The sequence below is a fragment of the Ursus arctos genome, unplaced genomic scaffold (assembly GCF_023065955.2).
Source record: "Ursus arctos isolate Adak ecotype North America unplaced genomic scaffold, UrsArc2.0 scaffold_20, whole genome shotgun sequence".
Classification (NCBI taxonomy): Eukaryota; Metazoa; Chordata; class Mammalia; order Carnivora; family Ursidae; genus Ursus; species Ursus arctos.
Genome location: NW_026622875.1, coordinates 26,036,027 through 26,052,648, shown reverse-complemented (window position 1 = coordinate 26,052,648; position 16,622 = coordinate 26,036,027). Strand labels below are relative to the sequence as shown.

Sequence of the window (16,622 nt, the reverse complement as noted above, 5' to 3'; positions counted from 1 at the left end):
TTATGCTTTTAGCTTTTACATTTAGGTTTGATCAATTTTGAGTAAATTTTTACATATTATATGAGTTGAGGGTCCAGCTTTATTCTTTTGCACATAGAAATCCAGTTATCCCAACACCCATTTGTTGAATAGATTGTTCTCTCCTTATTGAATAACTTGGTATCCTTGTCAAAAATCAATTGGCTGTAGATGTATGGGTTTTTTTCCTGGACTCTTAGGTTTATCCACATGCTGGTTTTCTTTTTCTTTTTTCTTTTCTTTTCTTTTCTCTTCTTTTCTCTTTTCTTTTCTTTTCTTTTCTTTTCTTTTCTTTTTTTTTAAAGATTTTATTTATTTATTTGACAGAGAGAGAGACAGCCAGCGAGAGAGGGAACACAAGCAGGGGGAGTGGGAGAGGAAGAAGCAGGCTCCCAGTGGAGGAGCCCGATGTGGGGCTCAATCCCACAACGCCGGGATCACGCCCTGAGCCGAAGGCAGACACTTAACGACTGCGCCACCCAAGCGCCCCTCCACATGCTGGTTTTTATTACTGTAGTTTTGTGTAGTAAGTTTTAATATTGGGAAGTGTGAGTCTTCTTATGTTCTTTTTAAAGAGTGGTTTGGCTTTTGGGGGTCCATGCAGTTCCATATGAATTTGAGGATTGGCTTTTCCAATCTGCAAAAAAGGATGTTGGAATTTTGATAGAGAGAGATTGCATTGAATGTGCAGATCACTTTAGGTAGTATTAACATCTTGACAATGTTTCAATCTGTGAGCATAGAGTATCTTTCCATTTATTTTGGTCTTTTATTTCTTTCAGTAATGTTTTGTAGTTTCTTTCTTTTTTTTTTTTTTTAAAGATTTTATTTATTTATTTGACAGAGATAAAGACAGCCAGCGAGAGAGGGAACACAAGCAGGGGGAGTGGGAGAGGAAGAAGCAGGCTCATAGTGGAGGAGCCTGACGTGGGGCTCGATCCCGTAACGCCGGGATCACGCCCTGAGCCGAAGGCAGACGCTCAACCGCTGTGCCACCCAGGCGCCCCTGTTTTGTAGTTTCTAGTGTACGAGGCTTTCACCTTTTGGTTAAATTTATTCTTATGTGTTTTATTCTTTTAGATACTATTATGAATGGAATTACTTTCTCAATTTCCTTTTTGGATTGTTCATTATTAGTATATAGAAAGACAACTACACAACTGATTTTTGTTTGTTGATCGTGCAAACTGCAACTTTGCAGAGTTTATTAGCTTTCCTAGCCTTCCTGTGGATTCTCTGGGATATTATGTAGGATCATATTTTTTGCCAAAAAGATATTTTTAGTTTTTTCTCTCCAATTTGGGTACCTTTTATTATTATTTTTTTTCTTGTCTAGTTGCTCTGGCTAAAATATTCAGCACACTGTTGAATAGAATTGGTGAAAGCAGGCATCCTTATTTTCTTCCCGATCTTAGGGGGAGAACTTTGTCTTTCACCATTGAATATATTAGCTATGGGTTTTTCAAATATGCCTTTCATCGTGGTGAGAAAATTTCCTTCTATTCCCAGTTTTCTGAGTTGTTTTTTTAATCTTGAAAGGTTGATAGATTTTGTGAAATCCCTTTTCTGCAGTATTTGAAATGGTCATGTAGTTTTTGTCCTTCATTCTATTAATGTGGTGTATTATATTGATTGATATTTTGTATGTTGAACCACTTCTGCATTACTGGAGTATATCTGACTTGGTCATGGTATATAATCCTTTTTTTTAAAATAAATTTTATTTTTTGGAGCTCTTTTAATTTCACAGCAAAATTAAGTGAAAATTAGAGTTCCCATATATACTGTGCTATCACACATGCACAGCTTACTTCACTATCAACATCCTGAACCAGAGTGGTACATGTGTTACAACCGATGAATGTACACTGACAGGCCAGGAGTTTCTGTCGTTCTACGTCTTCACCAGGATTTGGTCTTACCAGCCAGGGTTCTGGATTTTGGCCATCTTCATAGATGTGCAGTGGTATCTCATTTTAATTCGCATTTCCCTGAGGACATGATGCGGAGCATCTTATCATGTGCTTATTTGCCATTTCTATGTTTTTGTTTCCTTCGTGAGGTGTCTGTTCAGATCTTTAGTGCCACCCCCCCTTTTATCTTTAGCTCATTTTTAAATCTGTTTTCTTATTGTTGAGTTTTAAGAGCTCTTTTTATATGTTAGGTAGCAGTTCCTTTACCATGTGTATATTTTGCAAATATTTTCTCCTAGACTGTGGTTATCTTCCCATTTCTCTGGAGCAGAAGTTTTTAATTATAATGAGGTTAGCTTATCAATTTTTTTTCATAGATCCTGCCTTTGGTAGTGTATCTAGAAAGATACCACCAAACCCAAGGTTATTTGTTTTTCTCCTATGTTATCTTCTAGGCTTTTTAAAGTTTTGTGTTTTACATTCAGGTCTCTGGATCCATTTTGAGTTAATTTTCATGAAAAGTGTAAGGTCTGTGTCTAATTTTTTTGCTTGCGGACATCCAGTTGTTCTAGCACTATTTGTTGAAAAGATGATCTTTCTTCCATTGTATTGCCTTTGTTATTTTATTTATTTATTTATTTATTTATTTATTTATTTATTTATTGCCAAAGGCCAGTTGATTGTATTTATGTGGGTCTATTTCTGGTTTCTCTGTTCTGTTCCATTGATCTATTTGTTTATTCTTTCACCAGTACCACACATCTTGATTACTGTAGCTTTTTAGTAAGTCTTGCAGTTAGGTTTAAATCCTTCAGTTTTATTTTGTTCTTCAGTATTGTGTTGGCTGTTCTGGGGTTTTTGCCCCTCAATATACTCTTTAGAATTAGTCTGTCAACATCCACAAAATAACTTGTTGGGATTTTGATTGGAATTGGGATTGTGTTAAATCTAGAGATCAATTGGAAATACCTGGCCTCTTGACGATATTGAGTCTGCCTATCCATAAACATGGAATATGTCTCCATTTATTTAATTCTTCCATTTTGTTCATCAGAGTTGTGTAGTTTTCCTCATATAGATCTTATAATGTGTTTCGTTAGATTTATGCCTATGTATTTCTTTTTTGGGTAGTGGGTACTTATGTAAATGGTATTGTGTTCTTAGTTTCAAATTCACTACTGGTATATAGGAAAGTGATTAACTTTTGTATATTAGCTTTGGGTTTTTTTTTTTTTTTTTTAAAGATTTTGTTTATTTATTTGACAGAGATAGAGACAGCCAGTGAGAGAGGGAACACAAGCAGGGGGATTGGGAGAGGAAGAAGCAGGCTCCCAGCGGAGGAGCCTGATGTGGGGCTCGATCCCAGAACGCCGGGATCACGCCCTGAGCCGAAGGCAGACGCTTAACCACTGTGCCACCCAGGCGCCCCTGTATATTAGCTTTGTATCCCGCAGCCTTGTTATAATTGCTTATTAGTTTCAGAAGTGTTTTTGCCAATTCTTTGGGATTTTCTACATAGATTATTATGTTATCTGTGAACAAAGACAGTTTGATTTCTTCCTTCCCAGTCTGTGTACCTTTTGTATATTTCTTGTTTTATTGAATTAGCTAGGACTTGCAGTACACTTTTGAAAAGTAGTGGTGAGAGGTGACATTTTTGCCTTGTACCTGATCTTAATGGGAAAGCTTCTAGTTTTTCACCATTATGTATGATGTTAGCTGTAGATTTTTTGTTAGATGTTCTTTATCAAGTTGAGAAGTTGCCCTTGTATTCCTAGTTTACAGAGGGTTGTTGTTGTTTTTTTAAATCATGAGTGAGTGTTAGATTTTGTGAATACTTTTTCTGTGTCTACTGATATGTTCATGTGATTTTTCTTCTTTAGCTTATTGATGCAATGGATTACATGAATTGATTTTCAAATGTTGAACCTGCCTGCCTGTGATAAATCCCACATGGAAGTGCTATATAATTATTTTTATAACATTGCTGGATTTGATTTGGTAATATTTTGTTGAGGATTCTTACGTCTATGGTCATGAGAGACATTGGTCTGTAGTTTTCTTGTAATGTCTTTGTCTGGTTTTGGTAATAGTGTAATGCTGGCCTCATAGAATGAATTAGGAAGTATTCCCTCTGATTCTGTCTTCTGGGAGAGATTGTAGAGAATTGGTATAATTTCTTAAATGTTTTGTAGAATTCACCAGTAAAAGTTTCTGGGATGCATTTGTTTTTTAAATCACATAAGAAGTAAAAAAATGGTATTACATAATCAAAAATACAATATTGGCTTCTACATTTCCCCATGTAGTTACCTTTACTAGAGATCTTTATTTCTTCATACAGTTGTGTGGTACTATCTAGTATTTTTTTCATTTCAACCTGAAGGATTCCTGTTAACATTTTTTGTAGGGCAGCCCTAGTGGTAATGAACTCTTCAACTTTGATCTTGGAATGTCTTAATTTTTCCCTCACTTTTCAAGGACTGTTTGCCAAACATGGAGTTCTTGGTTGACAGTTTTATTCTTTCAGTGCTCTAAGTGATCCCATTGTCCCTTGGCTTCCATGGTTTTTCTACTCAGAAATCAATTGGTGATCTTACTGAGGATCTCTTGTATATGGTGAGTCACTTCTGTCTTGCTACTTTCAAGACTCTTTCTTTATCTTTTAGTAATTTGATGATAATGTGGCTCAGTGGGGGGTCTGTTTGTGTTTATCCTACTTAGTTTCTTGGATTTGTCACTTCATGTCTTACATCAAATTTGGGAAGTTTTTGGACATTATTTCTTCAAATAATCTCTGTCCTTTTTTTCTCTTTCTCCTCCCTCTGGTATTGCCTTGCTGCATATGTTGGTTCAAATGATGGTATTTCACAGGTCTCTTAGTTTCTATTCACTTCATTTTTTCTTTTTGCTTAGACTGGATAATTTAAATTATCTTCAGGTTTCCTGATCCTTTCTTCTGTTTTCTCAGATCTGTTATTGAACCCCTGTAGTGAATTTTTTTTATTTCAGTTATAGTAGTTTTCAGCCCCAGAATTTGTTTGATTCCTTTTTATGATTTCTTTCTTTTTGATATTATATTCTCATTTTGTTCATACATTGTTTTCCTGATTTTTAAATTTCTTTGTTCATATTTTCTTTATCTCTTTGACCATATTTAAGACAGTTAAAGTCTTTGTCTAGGGGCATCTGGGTAGCTTAGTTGGTTAGGCGTCTGCCTTTTGCTCAGGTCATGATCCCGGGGTCCCTGCTCTGTGGGGAGCCTGCTTTTCCCGCTCCTTCTGCCCCCCCCAACTTGTGCTCTCGTGTGTTCTGTTTCTCTTTCTCTCAAATAAATAAAATCTTTAAAAAAAAAAAAGTGTTGGGGTGCCTGGGTGGCTCAGTTGGTTAAGTCTTGAGAATTTCTTCGGCTTAGGTGATGATCCCAGGGTCCTGGGATTGAGCCCTGCATCAGGCTCCCTGCTCCCCAGGGAGCCTGCTTCTCCCTCTCCCTCTGCTTGCCACTCCCCCTGCTTGTGTGCGCGCTCTCTCTCTCTGTCAAATAAATAAATACATTTTAAACAAACAAAAAAGTCTTTAGTAAGTTCAGTGTCTGGGCTTCTTCAGGGACAGATTCTGTCAATTTATTTTGTTCATTTGAGTGGCTGTTTTCCTGTTTCTTTGTAAGCCTTGTTTTTTTTTTTGTTGGAAAACTAGACATTTGAGTATTATAATGTAGTAACTCTGGAAATCATATTTTCCTTTTCTAGGTTTTGTTGTTGATCATTGAATGTGTAATAGTCCATTTGTGTAGTGACTTTTCCTGATTATATTTGCAGACTGTATTCCTTGCTGTATGTGGTCACTGAAGTTTCTTTTCCTTAGCTTGTATCCAACTGGCGTTTTGACAGAAATAGCCTTGAACACCAGGTGCTAAAACAGACAAACAAGAAAATACCTCTCCTAGTCTTTGAGAATTGGCTGTATGCTGGGGCTGTCCTTCAACACTTAGCCAGACTTAAACTGAACTTAGGGATCAGCCCAAGGTTAACCATTAAGGTCTTCTTAGGTTATTGGTTTTGTAATGTGTTTTCATTTTCATTCATCTTAATATATTTTCTAATTTTCTTTTGTCAGGTCTTTTCTGAGCATGCATCTGGTTCTAGGCATATCTGTGTCTTTCTGAAGTCCCCTGTATACACAGGTGTTCTTGAGTGTCCTGATTTCCCAAAGAAATTCTCTGTTGTTGTTTTTTTTCCCCCTCCTAGGCCTTAGGTGATCTGAAGAATAATCTTTTGACCCAGATATCTGCAGGTTGTTCCTTTGTTTTTGAGCAATGTCAGCCACTTTTCTGGCCTGGGTGAGTTCCAAGTTAGGTGAAACAGAGATGAAAGTCAGTCTTTCAGACAAGTTAGAACAGACCTATGTGATAATTTGTGACTGAGGTCTTCTTTCTTCCCTTTAGAACTAGGGAGAGTGTGGGGCAAGTATAATTAAGAATGCCAACAAGGCTTTCCTACTATTTTTAAGTTGCCTTTTTCTTTTTTTCTTTCTTCTCTTTTCTTTTTTTAAGTAGGCACCACGCCCATCATGGGGCTCGAACTCAGGACCCTGAGATCAGGAGTCTGATGCTCTACTGCCTGAGCACCCCAGGCACCCCTTAAGTTGCCTTTTTCTTGATTTGACTTTCTTTTGGTTGTTGTAAACTTTCACTTATTCCAGAGTTTCTGCCTGTTTTGTTATGTTTCTGTTGGAGGAAAGGAGCTTGGAGCTACCCACTCCACCATTTTGTTGTTTAGAAAAAGTTTTTAAAGTCAGGAATTCACACGTATTGAAAATTACATTTTGTTCCTCCAATAAGTTCATAACTGTTCATACGTTCCTTTCGTTTCTCCTTTTAGCTGTGTCGTTCCCTGGCATGGACCTCATATGTTTTCTTATGTCTGCTTTAAGATCTTTCTCATCCCGTGACTACCTAGGCAGGTACAGTTTGACTTTCATAGGCTCACTTTTTAAGAAAGTGCTTTGCTTGTCCTGGAAATTTCTCTGTAAATAGCCAGGATGTCTATCGCAGGGGCCCTCCCCAGCTCTGGCTGGAGCCTGAACACTTGATTCCATTGTGGTTCCTTGACTTCTCTTTTTCTAGGCTTAAAAATTCTTTGTGATGTTTATGGAGTGGCAAGATGTGGAAGTTCAGTAGGTTACTGCTTTTTTGAAGAAAACTTGTTTTATTGACTTATTCATTCCCTGTTACTAGAAGGCATCTTCAGAGGCTCAGTTAGGGAGCTTTGTTTTGGTTCTCATTTTTTTCTTGTAGGAATTAGCCATGGTTCCTTGGCACTGTTTGGGTGCCAGGCTCTCTGTATGGCCCGGGTACTAGGCCTAAGATGCTAAGACCGGGCCTCTGGACATGGAGCCCGTGTAGCTCAGGGCTACAGGTTTTCCATTTGTGTTCATTTCCCCAATGATTACATCTTGTTTGGGCTGTCAGTGCTCATCGTTCTTTTCAGTTTGATTTTGAGTATAGCCTCTGGGTGCTTTTTGCAGTTTCTTAATTTAGAATTTTTTTTTTTTTTCCTGGGACTTATCACTCAGATTCTTTATTTCAGATCATTAACATAGATTTTTGAATAGAGGGGAAGGAAGGGAGATTTAAAACATTTTTCTTTTATCGAGTTATAATTTACACACAATAAAATATACAGCTTTCAAATGCTCATTTTGATAGGTCTTGACAGTTTGACAATTGTACACGACCTTGTTATCACCATCCAAAACAAGATGTAGAACATTTCTGTCATCTCAGAAAATGCATTTAGCAAGAGGGAAGTTTTGCCTATTTTTTCTTTTCTTTGTTGTTTTTGTTTTCTTTGTTGTTTCTTTTTCATAATTTCTAGCATTCTTTATATATTTTGGACATGAGTCCTTTGTCAGATATGTGTTTTGCAAATATTTTTTTGATTAGTGACTTATTTATTCAATAAATTAATGGTGTCTTTTGACTCACATTATTTTAAACATCTGATGAAGCCCCATTTATGAATGTTTTTTCTTTATGATTAGAGCTTTTGTGTCCAAGAAATCTTTGCCTACTACAAGGTTGCAAAGATAGTCTTGTATTATTACCTAGTTTTGTAAATCTGGGTTTTATATTAAGGTCTGTGATCTATTTTGAATTGATTTTTCTATATAGTTTATAGAGTGAAACAGTCTAATTTCATGTTTGTGTGTGTGTGTGTGTGTTTGTTTTTTAAATACAGATAATTGTTTCATCATTTGTTAAGAGACTTCCTTCCTTTTAAATTGTTTTGGTGCCTGGTCTAAAGTCAGTTGTGTGGTTCTATTTCTTCACAGTCTATCCTGTTTCGTTGTCATTTTGTCTACCTTTTTGCCTGTGCCTTATTGCTCTGATTATTGCAGCTTTTAGTTCTCAGTGGTTCTCAACTTGGGGCACTATCAGGATCCTGGGGGCATCTTACAATGTTGGAAACATTTTTGGCTGTCATAGGTGTGGATTCTGAGGGGAGTGGGTGCTACTGGCATCTAGTGGGTGGAGGCCAGAGGTGCTGCTCGACATCCTATACACACAAGACAAACCCCGACAACAAAGAATTATCCAGTCCAAAATGTTGATAGTGCTGAGGTTGAGAAACTGTGCTTTGTAAGTAAGTCTTAAAGAGTCAACTAGTGTAAGTCTTCCAATTAAAAAAAAAAATGTTTTAACTATTCTGTCTTCTTTGTATTACCGTATGAATTTTAGAATCTGCTTATCAATTTCTATAAGAGAATGCCTATGATTTTGATAGTAATTGCTTGAAAATATAGGTCTGTTCAGTATGCTAGCTTAGTAAACTTTAAATCTAAGAAAATTAAATAGTATATAGTAATATTTAGTAGTATGTAATTAATTTATTGTAACTATTATAACATTTTATTTTTAGTCATTTATTTTATCTAATTATATCACACTATTTTATAATATATAGTATATATTAATATCAATTAATCATTAGTAATATTTAATAGTATGTAATTAAAATGGAATACAATTAGAAAACCAAGTTTCTTGGTTGTTGTAGCTGTATTTCAAGTGCCTAATAGCTTTAGTGGCTACCTATGTCGAATAGTACAGTCAGGAAATATTCACAGAAAGTTATTTTGGCCAGCACTGGTATAGATCACTTTGGGAATTTATCCATTCTTTTGATCCATGAGTGTAGAAGGTTTTTTTGTTTGTTTTTTGTAGATACTCTATCAGATTATGAAAATTCCACTGTACTCCTAGGTTACTGCTAGTTTTGTTTTATTTGTTTTTTTTAAGATTTATGTATTTATTTTAGAGAGACATAGTGTGTGTGTGAGCAGGGGGAGGGGCAGAGGGAGAGGAAGAGAGAGAATCTCAAGCAAACTCTGTGCTCAGACTCATCTCAACACCAGGCTTGATCTCATCACCCCGGAGGTCATGACCTCAGCTGAAACCAAGAGTCAGATGCTTAATCAACTGAACCACCCCAGTGCCCCACTGCTAGTTTTGAGTTACGATTGAATACTGAATGTTGTCAGATCTTTCTTTATATCTTTTGAGAAGACTATATGATTTTTGTCCTCTATTTAGTATAATTTCATTGGTTTTCACATGTTAGATCAACCTTGACTTCTTGGGATAAACCTCATTTGGTCAGGATGCATTCGTGTTTTTATATATTGCTGGATTTGATTGGTAATATCAGGAATTTTTGCATCTATGTTCATGAGGGATTTTGGTCGGTGTTCTTCTCTTAAGATGTCCTTGTCTTGTTTTGGCATCAGGGTAATGTGGCTCCATACAGTATGTTGGGAACTATTCTAGGAGAGGAGGTACACTAGTAACTGAGCTCTTACTCTGTGCCACTTGACAGATACCATCCCCTTTAATCCTTACAACTTTGGTGGGAGGTAGTAACATCCCAACTTTGCAGGTGAGGAATCTCAGGCTCAGAAAGGTAAAGTAAATTCCCAAGGCCCATAGGTATAACTGGTGAAGGCAGATCTGATTCCAAGCTACAGGGAGTCTCTAAGAGCAGCCCTTGAACGATACCTCCCACTACTGGTTCCATGGGGGCAAGTCAGGCTGTAGCTCAGGTGGCAGCAGTCCTTCAGCTTATGAGGCAGAGTCTCGCTGCTTGCAATAGGCTGTGCTCCCAGCAAGAGAGCCTGTGCCCTCAGAGCTGAGGCCACTCCTGAACCCTCTTTGGCAAGTGTCAGGTGTGTTCTCCTGGAGTGTTAAGGGTTCCCCTTTACATTCCCTGATGAGGAAACTTTGATGCCTCCATAAAAATCAGGTCTGGATGGTTGCTGAGGGCACATTCCCATATGGGTAGAACTGGAAATTGCCCAGAAGCTCAGCATGGATAATCTCTCTCATTCTAGGATGTTTGGATATTAATTCATCCGTGAAAGGGGCTCGTTTTGTCCGATTCTGTGATGCGTTCAATATTCCACTCATCACTTTCGTTGATGTCCCTGGCTTTCTGCCTGGTAAGTCATTGACAGAAGTGGGGGCTAGTAGAGGTGGTTTTGCCCAGTAAGGCACCCACTTTATTTGGAGGTTTTCTTGCAAAATTCTCTAAGGATTTGTGACATCTCTGTATTCTAGGTGTCTGGAAGATGGGGCTATGGGGTGGGGGTGGCTCTCTCCTAGCCCTTTGGGGAGCAGGGGAAGTCCTCATAGCTGAGAGTGGCAGTCAAACCTTGTGAGGACTTTTGTATCTAGTAACTCTTCCTTGTGACCTAGGCACAGCACAGGAATACGGGGGCATCATCCGGCATGGTGCCAAGCTTCTCTACGCATTTGCTGAGGCAACTGTACCCAAAGTCACAGTCATCACCAGGAAGGTGAGGAACTTGTATCGGAGGCTGCAAGCCCACTCCTAGTAGCATGGCCATGTTTGGAGGGCTGGGAAGAGGAGTACACCTTGCTTACCCTTAAAAAGATCTTTTGAGGGCAGCATTTTTATAGCCCTGTGGACACACCCAGCAGATGTGGCAGTGGTCATGTCTGGGAACTGAAAGCATCAGTAAGAAAAAGCCAGGAAAGACAGTGAACATTAACTGTGAAAGGCCTCTGGGTTGTGTCCAGGTATTCTCTGCTCTGGCTTCCCAGCCTCAGAGACATTGGGCCTTCAGTAGCCCAGGAGGGCTCTTCTTTTTGTCCTCATTTCACTTGGCTTCCTGGGATGTTTCAGGGACATGATCTGTTTGATTCAGGCTCTAACGTTTAGCATTTGTGTCTGTTCTAGGCGTATGGTGGTGCCTATGATGTCATGAGCTCCAAGCATCTTTGTGGTGACATCAACTATGCCTGGCCTACAGCAGAGATTGCCGTCATGGGAGCAAAGGTGAGGGCCTCTAGCTTTCCCTTTGCCTGGGTCCAGGTACTGCACTCTCCCTGTAGGAGCTCATAGGTGGGAAATGTTGGAGAGAGCCTAGAACTCCTCGGATGGGCCAGGATTCTAGGGAGTTGGGGCCTAGGCCTTGGAAAGTCTCCCATCTTGAGCCCCAGGGCCAGCTCTGACTGTTGTCCTGAGCTCTCACTTGAGGCACATGCTGGTATCATCGTGCTTGGGGTGGGAGGGCCTGAGGGGGTTTTGAGATTATCAGTAAAGGGGAAAGGGTTGAGTCGAACGAGCTAGCTTTTGGGAGGATTGGACATTCCCTGTAACTCCATCTCATTTCTTTGGAGGGGGTGCCCTAGAGCCATTCTTTTTAGTCATAGAAACTGAACTGTAGTTCTGACCCCTGGTGACTCTGGGCAAGGTATAGCAGTGCCCCCCTTATCCATAGGGGGTGCACTCCAACACCCCCAGTAAAGGCCTGAAACCAGGATAATACGGAACACTATATATGCTGTTTTTTCATGTACATACTTATGTACTTATGATAAAGTTTAATTTATAAACTAGGCATAGTAAGAAATTAACAATAGAACAGAATGATTATAACAATATACTGTAATAAACGTGTGAATATGGTCTCTCAAAATCTCTTGTACTCACTCTTCTTGTGATGTGAGACGATAAGATGGAGTGAGGTGAAGAACATAGGCACCGATGTCAGGAGGTTCATCTGTCTTCTTCTAGAGTGGGCTTGATCCTGGGTAACTGAAACTGCAGAGTGGGGACTACTGTACTTCCTGTTGCTTAGCCTGGTCCCCACTCCTTTCCTGCTTTCAAACAGCTACTAGGATTGTACCAGATAACTCCCTTGACTCTCCCCATAGCTGACTTTTAGGGGTTCTGAGGTCAGGGCTAATCTTTTAGTCCTCTGAGCTTCTACATTTGCAGTTCAGTCTGTCTGCCTGTGGCCACTGAACTGTGTACTCAGGATAAGAAAAAAGGAGAACAGCATTTTACTTCCCTTGATGCAGGAGACCATGGATCTAATGGTGGAAAACAGGACAAACATCTTGGCCTCAAAGAAGGATAGATGCAAGTGGATGGAGTAGGATGGAATTTGGGGACGCAAGCTCCTGGCTTTGCTGGGGCTGCCTGTGATCGGGGCCACAGCTGAACGCCCCATCACGTAGCCCCTGGAATCATGATGGTTGACTCCAACAGTGCATACGTCTTTGCCCTGGCACTTCTCTCCAGGGCACTTCGATTTACCATGAAGTTCACAACCACACACTGTGATAGTGAGTTGAGGGAGGTCTACCCAGGTTGGGACTGCCAATTAAGTTCATTAACTACTCTCATGACAGGGTGCTGTGGAGATCATCTTCAAAGGGCACGAGAATGTGGAAGCTGCTCGGGCAGAGTATATCGAGAAGTTTGCCAACCCCTTTCCTGCTGCAGTGAGAGGTGGGAACTGTGGTGGGGAGGGCAGTGTTGGTCATTTGCTGGGTCACTTGCTCATTCTTTTACTCCACAAAGTCTCATATAACTGCCCTTTGCCCTTACAGTTGAATATGGAGATGAGTGAGGGGTGGGATTGTCCCTGGGCAGTCGTCACTTAAGGACGGTCTATACGCTGCTTTGGTAACCAGGATCAAAACAACATTGCTGAAATGGCTGAATTTCTTACAGTGTTGTTCCAGTTACCTAAGTACTGTGTAAAAACCCACTCTAAAACAGAGTGGCTTAAACAATTAACTTTTTTTTTTTTTTTTCCTTTTTCCTCATGTTTCTGAGGTTCATCAGTTTGGTCTGGGCTCAGGTAGATGGGTCTTCTGCTGGTCTTGCCTGGGATCAGTCATGCAAAGATCGTGAATTGGTAGTTCAGGGTTGGATCGTCCAAGATGGCTTCACTTACGTGGCTGGTGTTGGCTGTCTGCTAGACTCTCTGCACATGGTTTCTTATTCTTAAGGAGGCTGCTCTGTACTTGGTGGTGTCCTGAGGGCAGCAAGAAGGTGGGAGGGGAGGCTGCAAGGCACCTTGAGACCTATGTTTGGAAATTGCACAGTGTCACTTTTGCCACATTCTGTTGGCCAAAGCAAGTCACAAGGCCACGTGAGGAAACGGAATCCTTGATGGGAGGAGTGGTGAAATCACCTAGCAGAGGGACTTATGTTACAGGGATAGGAGGAAGTGTAGTGATTTTTGAAAATACAAATGTATTTTCTTAATTTTTATTTCCTGTTGACTTCATTTTGGCAGGAAGGGGATCAGATTTCCTTTTCTTGCCACGTGCAAAAGTTGGGGCCCTGCCAGAGGAACAGGGCTGCTCTCAGAATGCAGGGGAAGGTTCACAGGGCTCATGCCCTCTTATAGTAACTTGGGTCCTGCTCACAGTCGGCCCCAGAGATGGTGCCCAGGCTGAACACAGATTGGGGGGTGGCGTTATCTGGGGATGCAGGTGATCTGCTTCCTTTTCTGTGCTTCACCAGGATTTGTGGATGACATCATCCAGCCTTCTTCTACACGAGCCCGAATCTGCTGTGACCTGGATGTCTTGGCCAGCAAGAAGGTACAGCGCCCTTGGAGGAAACATGCAAATATTCCATTGTAAACGAATCAAAGGATAGTAAACCAGGAGCCAATTACTGCCTGGCCATTCATACCCATCCCTGCCTTTGGCAATCATGATACCCGGAAATCTAAATACCAGTAATTACTTGAAATGGCTGTTTATTAATTTCTAGGAAGATTTCATTTATGCCTTACTGTAAAATTATTTGCTTTATTAAAAATTGGTTTTAACTGGTATTTTTTGAGCAAATCTCATTTTTTTATGGTAGAAATCTGAAAAATCAAGGAAACAGTATTGTCACTTAGAGCTGACCTTTGATACCTCTGTGTATTTTTTTTCCTTGTTCCCCAGAATTTTTTTCTCTGTAGGTGAGATAAGCAGCTTTTAGGGCAAAGTACTTACCTGCTTAGGCTTACTTTTAAATAATATTTAATAATGTGCCCTTAATTCTTCTAGGAATTGTTGAGGATTAAATGATATGTGTGCGATTGTATCTTGCAAAACAGATGCTCAGTACGCTGTAGGACTCTATCAGGTGCTTTTCAGAAATACGTTCTCAATTTTAAACTTTAGTTTGGAAATTTTCAAATCTATAGAAACGTTGCAAGAGTGGTATTTGTATACCTTTCACCTAGATTATCCAGTTAATTTTCTACATTTGGTACATCTCTTCCATAAATATGTAATTATTACTTATTATTTTTATTGACCCATTTGAGAGTAATTTGCAGAATCATGGCACTTTATCCCCCTGCACCACCAAACATCAGTGTTTATTTCCTAGGAACCAAGGCTCATTGTCTGACAGTCTTTTATTACACTGACATTTTGGAAGAGTGATTGCCAGTTATTTTGTAGAATGTCCCTCAATTTGGGTTTGTCTGTTTCCAGATGTTCGGATCTAGGTAAGAGTTATGCACGAGAATGTTCTTTCTCTGTATCACATTGGGAAGCACATTATGCTAGTTTTTTCCATTATTGATGAAATTGACTCACCACTTGGTTACGGTGGTGGCTGCAAGGGTTACCATTTTTTCTTTGTAATTAATAACTGATCTGGGGACATTCTTTAAGCCTGGCAACAAACTTTCATCCAGTACTTTTAGTATCCATTGATGATTCTTGCCTCAATCAGCTATTCTGTGTTGATTCTAAAATGTTGCATTTCTAACCCAGTCATTATGTCTGCATTTGTTAGTCGTTAGTCTCCTGGAAGAGCTTTCTTTTCTAATATTTTCAGTATCTGTTTAGACTCATTGACTCTTTTTTTAAAAACATTTTTTCCTGAAATAACTTTTCTTACTATGCTATCAATCCCTGTCAGATTTTCAAACACACATTATACTAGTTCGTTACGTTTTCCCCCTGCGCCATCCCTACTATACCCCCAAGAGATGAGATTGGGAAGCATATATTATAGTTGAAATCTGTTTGGTATGTAGTAGGTGTTTCACAAATGTTTATTTTAGTGAATGAATATATCAAACAAGAAAAAAACTTTTAAAATTTAAGGTGTTATTGACACTTAAAATTTCAACGGGAGCTTCTTTAAAGCTGGCTCTTTGATCCTTTTGATATGTCCCAGTAATTAATTTTTGGCCTTCTTTATTTTTTTGACACAGAATAATGTACCAGGCTCATCTTCTATTTTCCTTGCCCAGCCCTGGATTCAGTGATTTCTCCCGAGTCCTGGTTTCTTTTAGAGGTCATTTAGAAGCTAAAATTGGCAGATGTTCACATTGATGCTGGGGTGTCACTGCTTCTAGGTATTTTCAGCTGACTAGGAAATATACAAATTTGTGAATATAAAGGTATATGAGGAACATGTATATATGTTATACATTTATTATATATCTGTTTAAAATCATGAGTTCATACTGGAACTTTTAATCCCAATCCCACATACAGGTTCTTCTTTGCTTTCCCCTATTCTATATTTATGTATTTCTTACCTCACAGTGGTAAAACTGGGTCCCATTATCTTCAATATAATTTACTCATTTGCTCAATCTTACACTAAATACAAAAGTTTGAGAACTTTTAAAGTTCAAGACTCTCTTTAGTTCTTCTGTCTTTAAACTGAAGGCACATAGTCAAGTTATTTATATTTATGCTGTCAATTTGAAAGAGAGTCCTTTTTTATGTTTGTGGACAATTTTAGTTCCCCCCATCTTTGTTTTATTTTGCTGAGTATGTAAAGCATTAACTATTATATTAGAAATGGAGATTTTAAGTGGTTTCAGCATAAAGGTCAACTATAGAGTGCTATTTCAGAGTGCCCCATGGGGTGTGCTTTTCTCTGTGGTGAGAGCCCTGGGTCTTCCCACCACTGATGACTTTCCCTTGTCCCAGATCCTTAGCTCCAAAGGAGCTTGAATGTTCTATCATTTCAAGCTCAACTTGAGCTAAATCAGTATGTGATTGTCTTATCTACTTTTCCCATATCTACCAGCGACCCCATCATTCCAGGTAGCCAATCTTATGCCTCTGGAGTTTTTTGTTTTGTTTTGTTTTAATGTTTCTCTTCCCTTTCCAGGTGATTGGGAATCTCCCATTCTAGTTGGGCTCTAAGTGCAGGTCTCCCCACTGGTGTTTCTCTGTGGCCTACCCTTAAATCCAGAAATCTTGTTCTGAGCTAATAGTCTAATTCCAGGTCCAGATTTTGTTGCATTCTTCTGCTCTAGCACTTCCAGTGCATAGTACCCTGCTTTCCAAAGTCTTTAGTCCACACAGAAGGTTCTGTGTCCCTCCCTTGCTTGTCAAGT

At 39.3% G+C, this 16,622-nt stretch overlaps 1 protein-coding gene across 4 annotated transcripts in view; it reads left to right on the top strand.

Annotated features, from left to right (window-relative positions):
* The window catches only part of PCCB (propionyl-CoA carboxylase subunit beta), a 104,300-nt gene extending 90,209 nt beyond the window's left edge, over positions 1–14,091 (top strand). For 2 of the 4 annotated variants that reach the window (XM_026497091.3, XM_057315814.1), the window contains exons 11-15: positions 10,320–10,427; positions 10,684–10,784; positions 11,189–11,287; positions 12,649–12,748; positions 13,775–14,091. In XM_026497091.3, the coding sequence (XP_026352876.1) occupies positions 10,320–10,427; positions 10,684–10,784; positions 11,189–11,287; positions 12,649–12,748; positions 13,775–13,896 (530 nt within the window). In that variant the 3' untranslated portion in view covers positions 13,897–14,091. Of the gene's footprint in view, positions 1–10,319; positions 10,428–10,683; positions 10,785–11,188; positions 11,288–12,648 lie in introns of all 4 variants that reach the window. The other 2 variants (XM_057315812.1, XM_057315813.1) reach the window with 1 other exon arrangement.
* The last annotated feature ends 2,531 nt before the right edge of the window (positions 14,092–16,622 follow it).